The following is a 12,060-nucleotide window of genomic DNA, read 5'->3' as shown; positions in this document are numbered from 1 at the left end:
GGTGCTTTCATGAGCACAGTGGGATGAAAAGTTGTGATTTTCCAGCCAGCGGCGTTTCCACTGTACGTTGTGTTTACGGTGTAGAAGCACAGATGAGCTGCGGCTCTGATGTGGAGCAGCTTGACCTCAAAGACCCTCCCCTCCTCCCTGCAGAGTGGATTACTGCACTGCTCGCTTACACTTGCTCTGCTTATGGGACAGATTACAAAGCAGGAACCATCTGAGCCTCCATGGAGGCAGAAGGTGCAGCAGTTTGTGTGTGAGGAGGAAGTCAGATCTTCTAGTTTTAGAAACAATAAGATGTAACAGTGTCTGTGGAGGACATGGAGGTCACACTGAGCTGGAATGAAGGCAGACAACCCAGAGACAGAGTTGTTTAAATTATTTACAGCTTCATGAGACAAGCTGGAGGCTGGGAGTGTCCTCTAATGTCTCTGCATTCAAAGCTGCTCTGCTGGACTGAGATCTGGTGACTGTGGAGGCCGTTGGAGGACAGCGAACTCATCGTCATGGTGGAGATGATGTGAGCTTTGTGACATGGTGCATCATCCTGCTGGAAGTTTCCATCAGAAGATGCTACACTGTGCTCAGAAAGGGATGGACATGGTCAGCAGCAGGACTCAGGTAGGCTGTGCTGGTTAAACCATGACATACTGGGACTAATGGGACCAAAGTGGGATGAGAAACTATCCCCCTCATCAATGGTCTCCAACCTGTGGCTTCTTGGACCTTTCTACAACAGCTCTTTATAGCATTAGCTAAACAAAAAAACAAAAACAAAAAAAGAACCAACAACTTTTAAAAAAAAATATTTTTAAGAGAACGAAAACAAACATCTACTCCGATGAAATAAATAATATTTATCTTCTTTTTGCAAAAGTTTGAAATTTTTCTTTATTTTCATACTTAAAATAGGAATAAAATTGAGGTTCTTGAATATTGCTCATTTTCAATAGTAGATATTTATAAAAAATAATGACTAGTTATAAGACATTTGCAGCTCCAAGCGGGTTTTATTTCGCTTATCCACACCATTCCACCATCAGCAGCCTGAAACGTTGATCCTGACGGCAGGATGGATCCATGTTGTCATGATGTTTCCAGCAGATTCTGATCCTACCATGTGAATGTGGAGCTGAACTGGAGACTCATCAGACCAGCAACGTTTCTCCATCTTCTATTGTCCAGTTCTGGTGAGTCTGTGTGAATTGTAGCCTCAGTTTCCTGTTCTTACTGACAGGAGGGAACCCGGTGTGGTCTTCTGCTGCTGGAGACCATCTGCTTCCAGGCTGGACGGGTTGTGTGTTCAGAGATGATGTTCCTGTTCATACTGGTTGGAACCAGTTCTTACTGGACTTCCTGTTGCTTTTCTATCACCTCCAACCAGTCTGACCAGTCTCCTCTGACATCAACCAGACATTCAGGTCCAGACAAACTGCTGGATATTTTCTCTTCTTCAGACCTTCTCTGTAAACGCTGCAGATGGTTCTGTCCTCATTCTGATGCTCAGATTCAACTTCAGCACGTCGGACTTGATGTGTTGACTTGCTGCCATGCGATCGGCTGATTAGAAGTGAACCTGATCAGGTGACAATAAACGGCTTCATACATTATGAAGTAATGCAGACCCTGCATCTGTTTTTCCAGCCCGCCATGGTGACGTGAGTACTTTGTGTCGTTAGAAAATGTCCATGGGATTTATTTTGCCGCTTTATATTCATCTGGCTGATGACTTTCTGTATGTAATCTGTGTATATAACCATATAACTGTGAAAATTCAAGACTGTAGATAAGGAGTAGTATTTAAATAAGCCTTGGGCTTCCTTCTGCTCCTTCTCAAACAAAGTATAATGTTACACAAATGTGCATCATTGTTTTGTATTGTATGTGTGTTTGAGATAAATATAAAAAAAAGAAGAAAACTAATGAAAAGCATGAATTTAAAGTGACAGGAAAACACACATCTGGTGGGAAGTTACCTGAAAGGGACAGGGGATGTGGTAGTCTCTACACTTCTCCTGGACCCAGGTGGTCTCCCAGATGCTCCTGTAGCTGCTCTCGTACAGGTAGCAGGCTAAGACGGCGAGCAGAGGAACCAGGTAGAGCACGGAGAACACCCCGATGCGAATCATGAACTTCACCAGCTTCTCCTGGTTCTCCTTCTCCAGCGGGATCTCCATGCGGACACGGTTCAGCGCGGCGATGCCCGCCAGCAAAAGCACGACGCCCACCTGGAAAAAGACGACGAAGGGATGAAATGACGCGTCGGATCCGTGATCTTCATCCAGAAACACGGCGGTCTTCCTCACCACCACATCCAGGCCCAGTGGGGCCAGCAGGAACCACCGCAGCGCCATCAAGTTGTAAAGGCCCACGAAGCAAACTCCGCTCACGCCGTCGCCCTCGATCTTGTTCATGGCGAGCAGAGTGACGGTGAGGACGCCGGGGATGCCCCAGGCGCAGGCGTGGAAGAGGAGGGCCTTCTTCTCTATCGCCTCGCTGCCCCACTTGGGAACGGCGGCCAGGAACCAGGTGATGGTCAGGATGACCCACCAGACGCTGCCAGCCATGGTGAAGAAGTACAGCACCATGAAGAGAAGCGTGCAGGCCTGCGACGAGGGAAAGAAGACGCGGCGTTCATCAGACTGCAGCCAGAGAAACAAACCAGAGGAAGACAGTGGAGGACGGACCTTGTTGTGGGAGCCTTGAGTCACCGTTGCAGCCCTGAAGCGGCCCGGGGTCGCTGCGTTACAGGAAACCTGGTCCTCCAGCAGGAAGCCCAGGAAGAAGACCAGAGACACCATCATGTAGCAGACGGCGTAGAAGATGATGGGGCGCTCCGGGTAGCGGAACCGCGACACGTCGATGAGGAAGGTCAGGAAGGTGAAGAGGGTGGCCGACAGGCAGACGATGGACACCACCCCGATGAAGTAGCGAGCGAACGCCAGCTCTTCACGGGTGAAATACATGTTGGGACACGGGGGAGAGCAGTCCCGGACCCCCATGAAGGAGTAGCCCAGCTCCGGGTCGATTTTCAGCTCACGAGGACACCAGAAGCCGTAGTCCCTCTGGACATGGACGGGGGACTCGGTGGTGTCTGAGCTGGACAGCAGGTCAACAGGACGGGGGTAGGGATCGTCGCAGTCTGGGAACCTGATGGTTCAACAAAGCGTTTTTATTAAGCCGAGACAGCAATGGAGACTTTATTTATAGACTGCTGGAAAGAAAATGTCAGAAAAGTCACATTTTTCACAATGTTCTGAATATTTCTCCCAAATCTCTTAAAATCCCTGCACCAGGTCATGTTGGTTCCCTTTCAGGCTCCGTCTCTCCTCATCCAAACATCCTCCTCTGGAATACACCCGACAGTAAGAAGACAAATTCTACTAAATGTTAACTCTCATTGGCTGATCTCAGTTTCAGAGAATCTCATTCGTTCATTCTGGTCACATAACGTATTCCGTCAAATCACAATTTGGCTTTTCACAGAACTTATTAGGTGTAAATGTGGAAGAAAGAAGACGACAGCAGAACATCAGCTGATGAAATAGCCAGTCAGGACAGGACGGATCTCTCCATCTTCTCATGTTTTTAAATGTTCCATTTAATTAGATATGATGTCTATAAATAAAAGGTTTCATAAAATCACTGTGGTGGATTTTATGTGTTTAAAATGAGTAAAAAAACGAGTTTTTTCTCCAACTCTGACAAAACAATCTCCTCCTCAGCAGCACCAAACTTTCCAGCTGTGCTTCTTTCTAATGTTAATCTCATTGCAGATGTTTTTAGAGCATAAATCTCATTCACATCGTGGTTCATAGAACATTTCTTCCCAAAAAAATTACAAAAACTGATAGTTGTAGAGCCACCTGTCACACCTGTGTCACTCCTACTTGTTTTGCTTTTATTATTGTTTTAAAAAATGTCATTTTCATTTAGTTAAAAAAAAAGTTGCTTTTATGCCAAATATTGTTAAGCAATTAAAATGTAATTAATAAAAATACAAAGATATATTTAAATATATACAGTACCAGTCAAAAGTTTGGACTACCTTTTGCATGACATCCAATGGGAAAGTGTGTCTAAACTGTTGAGTGGTAGTATATATATATATATATATATATATATATATATATATATATATATATATATATATATACATTTTTAAATATATATCAATATATGTATATATGTTTAAATTATACTTAGAAGTCCATATAAATAAAATAATATAATTAAATAATACAGATTTATATTTTGCTGCATTTTAATCATTTTCTACTGGCATATAATAACAGTAATAATAATAATAGTAACAATAATAATAATAATAATAATAATAATAATAATAATAATATTAATAATAATGAAAAATTAAATTATAAATCTATATAAATAAAAATTAAAAAAAACAATATAATTTAAAAAAGAAATCCATATAAATCTGCATAAATCCACCAAACGGAGAGTAACATGTTATTATCTACCGACCTGCGGCAGTCCATCTCCTCTGGCCAGCTGACGCCGAACATGTCCATCAGCTTGTAGCAGTCGCTCTTGGCCTGCAGACAGAGGCGGCGGCATGGCAGCGTCATCCTGCCGTACTCGGTGCACACCGGGGTGTAGAGCGCACACAGGAACATCCTGAGGTCTGGAGAGCACTGCAGGTTCACCATGGGATGAAACGGCTGCACACGGGAGACACAAACATGATCTTTAACTGGAATAATGAGAAACTTCTCTGATCAATGGAGCTCCTTCTCTCTGGTGACAGACTCCGTCTTCACAATGAGGAGCACAAAGGGACCAGTGGAGCATGGAAGCTGACAATTTCTGGAGATGATCCATAAAAACAACTCTGCCCCCCCTTACCCCCAAAGCCCCAATAACTCCAGCTCCACCCTCCTCATCGCCTTCCTCCACACAGGAGGAGCAGACACACAGAGTCTTTGTGTTACAAGGAGGACCACGCTGTGACTGACTGACACACTCTGACAGCATCCATACACTCGCTCCCAGGACAACGACCAACACAGTTTAATATTTACATGCCAACACACCCACAAACCAGTACAACCACGGTCTCACACTGGTCCACTGTGGGGTTGTTTATATGCAATCAGTTACAGGACGGTGTGTGTGTGTGTGTGTGTGTGTAGGAAGGCGTTGGATGCTTGTTTTAGAGTGTGCTCATTTGCATAGACCTACATGTGTAACGGAACAGGCTCAAACCACACCCAAGTCTATCATACTGTGCCCCCCTCCCCCAAAATTTAAGACAGAGGTCTGAATGACAGGAACAGAGGGTGTGTGTGTGTGTGTGTGTGTGTGATCCGGAGGGGAAAGTGCCTCTGGCTTCATTATACGAGCTGAATCTTCACTGCAGAGTAAAAGAGAAGCAAAGCTTCACGGAAATGTTTTTTTTACAGATGCGGTAAAATTAAGACTGAAGACATTTTCCTCACAACGCACACAGTTCTGATGTTTCTCATCTGACTTTGTGTGATGAGATACAAACTAAACGTGAGAGGAAAAAGTCCTGAACACGTGAAGAAGAGGAGGCTGCAGCTGAAACTGATCACGGTGCTGCAGCCGGGTGCTTTCTGACGGAGGAGAGGCCGTTTACAGACCAGGTCCCGGCGTCAGACGCTTCCCATGAAACCTAAAGCTTTTTAAATTGGAATAAACTGCTTATTTCCCTCCAACATTTGGACACGCTGCCGGATCTGAATAATGTCGGCAGCATCTGCTCGTCCGGGCGTCATTTCCTCGCTCAGATCGCAGCAGCGATGCAGGATTCGGTCCTCATCCTCCAACCATAACAACTACAATCAGATCTGGACAGGATGCTGCCCCGACCATATGTCTACATCGCTGCACGCCACCCACATGTGATGTCTTTATGAAAAAAAAGGATTATAATGGCTGTTAGGCTTGGCCTTTCAACAACAAAGCGCGCACATGGATGCAGCTTTCGCCGTTCGGATCGCTCCTCTAACAAGAGAGGATGAAGTCACACAAGGGATGAAGATTTGTCATCTCTGCACTCTCCAACGTGAGCAGACTACTGGCACCAGACTATCTCTGAAATCCACAGCATCACTTCAGCCGACGTCAGAACTGGGACCAATCAACCAGCAGGATTGTGTGCAAATGGAATCACCACGTTTCATTGAGCACCACAGCGACAACGCCACACAAGCCGTGTCATCATGACCCAGAATCGCCCAAAAAGCAAAAATCACTGCGTCGACGAGAACAGTCCGACTTCACACAGATCTACTGCTGCAGATGCAACGTTTCACGTCTCATCTGGAGCTTTGCTTCATACAAACGCAACGACATGCATGTTTTAAACGCCAATAAACACAGAGGGAGCTTTGTGACTCCGAACCCAATCAGACACCAAAACTGTTGTTTTTATCATCAGTTCTGCAAAGTTTGGCTCACACTGCGTCAGAAAATCATTTAAAAGATCCGTCTGTATTAATATTCCCCCAGATTTTGAAACAATGTTTTTGGGTTATAAAACTACCGATGTAATCAATTTGTGGATATCTCGTATAACGTACTTCTGGCTGCAAGAAAAAAAGCCATTGCAAAGAGATGGATGACACAGAGGGCGCCAACTGTCCAAGACTGGGCTTTAAATAGTATCAGATATTTATAAAATGGAAAAAAATCACCTTTACAGAGAATTTAAAAATGGACTTATTTGTAAAACATTGGAATAAATGGGAAAAATACGCTAAAAATACGCTAAATACGCTCGGAACGATTTAGAGTTCAATTGTTTCTAGACAGGATGAATAAATTATTTCATATGTTGTATAGATGTTTATCCAAACTATTCTTATTTTTGGAGGAACTACAAGGCTACACTTGTTCCTGTTTACTCTCTGGGTGTTCAAGTGTTTCTTTTAAAATTATTATTAAAAAGAAAAAAAAAAAAAAAAAAGAAATGGGAACAGAGACGCGAAATAATTGTATTGTACTGTCTTTTTTTCCTCCTTTCTTTCCTCTTTGTTATCCATCGGATATTAATGACACTGTACTGTGTATGTAAAGATGTCCCTGATCCTCCATAAAAACATAATTATAAGGAAAAAAAAAAAAAGATCAATCTGTAAGTTGACATAACCAGGCGTCTGCTTTAGTCTTTCTTACCTACAGTTGAACAAAAAAAAAAGGTATTACAGGTAAATAAAATGAATAATAAAAATAAAATCAGAAAAAGCTAATTGCTAATAGTAGCATTGATCGATTACGTTAGTGATGTCCACTGTGCATCTGCTTGGAGAAGTAAGACTTCGTTACATTGCAGGCTTAAAAAATACATTTTTCCTGAGGGAGAAATCCATTTTTTTTGTAATACTGGGTTGTTCACATCATTTACATGTGACCTCCCTCACACTGCAGTGTGATCTGCCCCAAAACACCCACATGTGCAGAAGACGTGATGTTGCATGCAGTGTTTCCAGAAGGAAACACGCTACGCATGTTTGTGTGTTAAATTCAGTCATAATGGAAAGAAGACTGAGAAAGAAGGAGTGTAAATCTTACAAATGGCCTTTTGTGCAGTAGTTGCTGCTGCCGCTGTTCCTCTGTGGACACAAAGTCGGAAACCGCCGCGGATTTCCAACGTTTGTCTCACTTCAGAACAACACGTTATGACCGTTCAGACTACCGTCACAAAGATGTATGTGGGTATGTGACTTAGTAACACGTGAAAGTGTTCGAGGTTGGATTATAAAAAAAAAAAAAAATCCGTATTGTGTCGTTATGGTTCCCATTTATGGACAAAAAAGTCTGACTTGACTTTTGCCTGCAGTTTGAACGAAGCCCAGAAACATCTGGAATGAGGAGGCAGGTGGGATTTAGCTTCGCACTGGAAGCCCGATGTTACATGTTTCATACGACAGAAACAAAAACAAATCACATGTTTACTATGACAAAACACAAACAAATCACGTTTTCTACAACAAAAACACAAACAAATCACGTTTTCTATGACAAAACACAAACAAATCACGTTTTCTACAACAAAAACACAAACAAATCACGTTTTCTACAACAAAAACACAAACAAATCACGTTTTCTATGACAAAACACAAACAAATCACGTTTTCTACAACAAAAACACAAACAAATCACACGTTTACTATGACAAAAACACAAACAAATCACGTTTTCTACAACAAAAACACAAACAAATCACGTTTTCTACAACAAAAACACAAAACACATTTTCTATGACAAAAACAAACAAAACACATTTTCTACAACAAAAACACAAACAAATCACATTTTCTATGACAAAACACAAACAAATCACGTTTTCTATGACAAAAACACAAACAAATCACGTTTTCTACGACAAAAACACAAACAAAACACATTTTCTATGACAAAAAAACAAACAAATCAGGTTTACTATGACAAAACACAAACAAATCACGTTTACTATGACAAAAACACAAACAAATCACGTTTACTATGACAAAAACACAAACAAATCACGTTTACTATGACAAAAACACAAACAAATCACGTTTACTATGACAAAAACACAAACAAATCACGTTTTCTACAACAAAAACAAAAAACAAATCACGTTTACTATGACAAAACACAAACAAATCACGATTACTATGACAAACACAAACAAATCACGTTTACTATGACAAAAACACAAACAACAGATGGAGACGACTAACAGCATCACAATCCACACAGACAGCACCTGGTCCTGACACGGCCTGTGGAAAAAGACAGATTCAAAGTGACACAATGTGATTTTTCATTACTGCCGATCCACTGCAGTAATTCTTCTCTCCATTAGTGAAAATGTTGTTAACTCCCAGTCATGCAAGGAAAGAAACAAACCTGTCAAATAGCATGAAATCAGCATCATTTAGCTTCAGCCTCAGAAAACCATCAAAGATCTGCTTGTTGGTTGATTTTATTCTATTTCTTCTACTGAAAATAAACATACAGCACAAGCAGAAATTGCCCAGCCTGATGCAACAGCTGGAAACGTTTCTGACTCTTATTCCCACAATCTAGGCGTCATTTAAAATTACTTAATAATAAATAAAACCAGTTAGTGAGATTATCATGTTCTTAAAAGAGCTTTTTTTATTTGATTAATTCCTTTATTTAGAACAGTATTTAGATATTATTAATATTTAATATCTATCTTTTTGGATCTGATCCGATACCAATATCTGAAATTTTAATATCTACCGATACCAAATCTGTTTATGTGAACATTATTGTGACTATGATTATTATTGCTGTTATAACTGTGTAATATTTCATTAGGTTGTAATACATGACCCATCCTTTACTTCACCAATACAAATATAATAACATGACAGATCTAACAATTTCAATAAGTTTTATTTTGATTTGTCACATTTTACCTAAATACAACGATAAATATGTGGTTTTGAAACAAAGATTCAGCTTTTGGTGTAACAAAAAAATGTCACATTTTAACATTCAAGGCATTTATTTCTTTTAAAACACGTCCGAAGCGTGTCATCAAACACATCTGCGCTGGCTTGACTAGTGTGGTATCGGTTGTATCTGTACACTTTTATTAATACCAAGTACGAGTACACACGCTTGGTATTGAGCTGATACTGATACTGGTACATCTGGTGCATCCCTAGATATAATAAATCAAACAAATACAAAACAACAAAATTAAGGGGTCACACGAGTGATGCAAAAACATAAAAATGACCAAGGAGCGATCTACATGTCGGAAAAGGAGGAGGAAGAGTGAAACTCATTAAATCCTACCGCTTTTCCTAATTGTCAGTACTACACACGATATAACACACACACTACAAAAACCAAACCTATTGATCCAGATATAAGTCGGCCTGCAGGAGCCATTACAGACACGTCATGCATGTTAACCTGGTCACCCAGATTCATTAAAACTGAACAAAAGATAAAATCCGCAGAGGAAAATGGATAAAAAAAAATCATGACTGGAGATAAATACGACTGAAATCTTTAGGTAGAAAAAGAAACCAGAGACGGTTGTTATGTGGATAAATAACAGGAGCAGGAAATGTTGTGTGTCACTCCATCCTGCCTGCAGTGAGACCCTGAGCTTGTTAGCCTCCGTGAGGCGCTGCGTTGCCAGTCCTGTGACATCCATTACTTCATCAGCGATGCCCGGACAGTGTGAGGAAACCACTCACACACGGCTAATGCAGTTTAAGTGAGCTTGCATCCTTTCTCGTGAGCTCCGTTTGGATTCCTGCAGGCTACTGATGTGCCTCATAGAGCACCATGTAGTAGTACACTCCGCTGTACTCCACAGAGACGGCTGAGTAAACATATAGGCTACGAGGACGCATGATCCACTCTGGTACTATTTTTCCTTCACAAACCTCCTCATCATCTACTATTTTACTCCACTAATGTTTACATTCATACCATTTTATGGCGGTTTGATGGGACATATGGCGGCTTGACACACACAATCAGTTGCTAACTCAAAACACCACCATCATGAAGCCCCGAGGAGCTTATGGATGCACTGAAACGCGTTGTTTACTGGCCTCCATGAGGAGCTGCTGGTTGTTGTGTTGAAAACACACAATATAACAGAAAACATAGAAAATAAAGCAAATTTATGTAAGATGTACGATGGCAGTCAAGATTGTCATCTTTACTGGTTGATGTGGAGAAAAAACAAGCATGCGGTGAACACATACTGGTCGCTTCGTTCAATAGCTTGTTAACACAGATATCTAACCAGCCAATCACCTGGCGGCAACTCAACACATTCATGTCATGACTGTGTTGGTATTCATGATGAAGACGCGTTGAAACTGAGCATCAGAAAGAGGAAGACGGAGGATTTAAGTGGGTCTGAACATGGCTGCTGTTGGTCTGAGTATCTAAGAAACTGTTGATCTACTGGGATTTTCACAGAGTTTACAGAGATGATCTGAAGAATAGAAAATATCCTGCAAGCAGAGGTTGTCTGGACCAGAACGTCTTGTTGATGTCAGACTGGTTGGAGATGATAGAAATACAACAGGAAGCCCAGTAAGAACTGGTTCCAACCAAGATATGCAGAACATCATCTCTGAACACACAACACGTCCAACCTTGAAGCAGATTTCTCGTCCCACTTTGGTCCCATTAGTCCCAACATGACATGGTTTAACCAGCACAGACTACCTGAGTCCTGCTGCTGACCATGTCCATCCCTTTCTGAGCACAGTGTAGCATCTTCTGATGGAAACTTCCAGCAGGATGATGCACCATGTCACAAAGCTCACATCATCTCCACCATGACGATGAGTTCACTGTCCTCCAACGGCCTCCACAGTCACCAGATCTCAGTCCAGCAGAGCAGCTTTGGGATGTGGACTGAGATCAACGCCACGTTGAACGAATCACACCAAGAATTAAGGCAGTTCTGGAGGAAATAGGGGTCCAACCCGGTACTGGTGTATCTAATAAAGTGACCGGGGAGTGAATGGATTATACATCCCTCTCCGTTGGGGGCAGTATGGGATGCTAATGTCTTCCAGCTACTGACATTGTACATTCATGAGAGTTTTTAGGATATTTTTTATCTCTGGAAATGTGGAGTAAAATGTCACAGTGGAAATAAAAGGCTCACAGTTACACATGTAATTTAGCGACATAGCGTTCTGGGACTCTAAATGTAGCTAAATGCTGATTTGTTTTACTGTTTTGGACAAATATCAGGCATTGGACACGTCAGAGAGCACTGGTCCCAGTAACCTGATCAGATTCAGTCCTGAAAACCAAACTCCTACCATGTGGCAACAGAGTGATCAAGAAAGAAAGTACACGTGAACAGTGCCAGTCCGGTTTAAAGCAGACTAACCATCAGGAGCAGACAGGTGAAGTGAAAAACCTCCGTCCACTCATCACAATGTGCTGCTGGAAAACTGTGAATGGCGACAGTTCGCCCCCCCCCCCCCCCAGCAGAACGACGACAATGCGTCCCGTCACAAACTACAAAAACTGCTCAGAAACACTACAAAGACCCCAAG

The 12,060-nt window shown here is 41.8% G+C and overlaps 1 protein-coding gene across 1 annotated transcript in view; it reads right to left on the bottom strand.

Moving 5' to 3' along the window:
• The window catches only part of fzd3a (frizzled class receptor 3a), a gene marked incomplete at its 3' end in the record, with an annotated part of 28,859 nt that overhangs the window by 7,830 nt on the left and 8,969 nt on the right, over positions 1-12,060 (bottom strand). Inside the window, exons 2-5 of the mRNA XM_079255018.1 lie at positions 4,492-4,688; positions 2,691-3,153; positions 2,310-2,609; positions 1,980-2,231 (exon numbers count right to left, since the gene is read on the bottom strand). Coding sequence (XP_079111144.1) covers positions 1,980-2,231; positions 2,310-2,609; positions 2,691-3,153; positions 4,492-4,688 — 1,212 coding nt within the window. The remainder of the gene's footprint in view (positions 1-1,979; positions 2,232-2,309; positions 2,610-2,690; positions 3,154-4,491; positions 4,689-12,060) is intronic.

Source organism: Telmatherina bonti, assembly GCF_933228915.1.
Source record: "Telmatherina bonti genome assembly, chromosome: 16".
Taxonomy (NCBI): Eukaryota; Metazoa; Chordata; class Actinopteri; order Atheriniformes; family Telmatherinidae; genus Telmatherina; species Telmatherina bonti.
The sequence above is the reverse complement of the archived record's forward strand: the minus strand, read 5'-3'. Positions and strand labels throughout refer to the sequence as shown.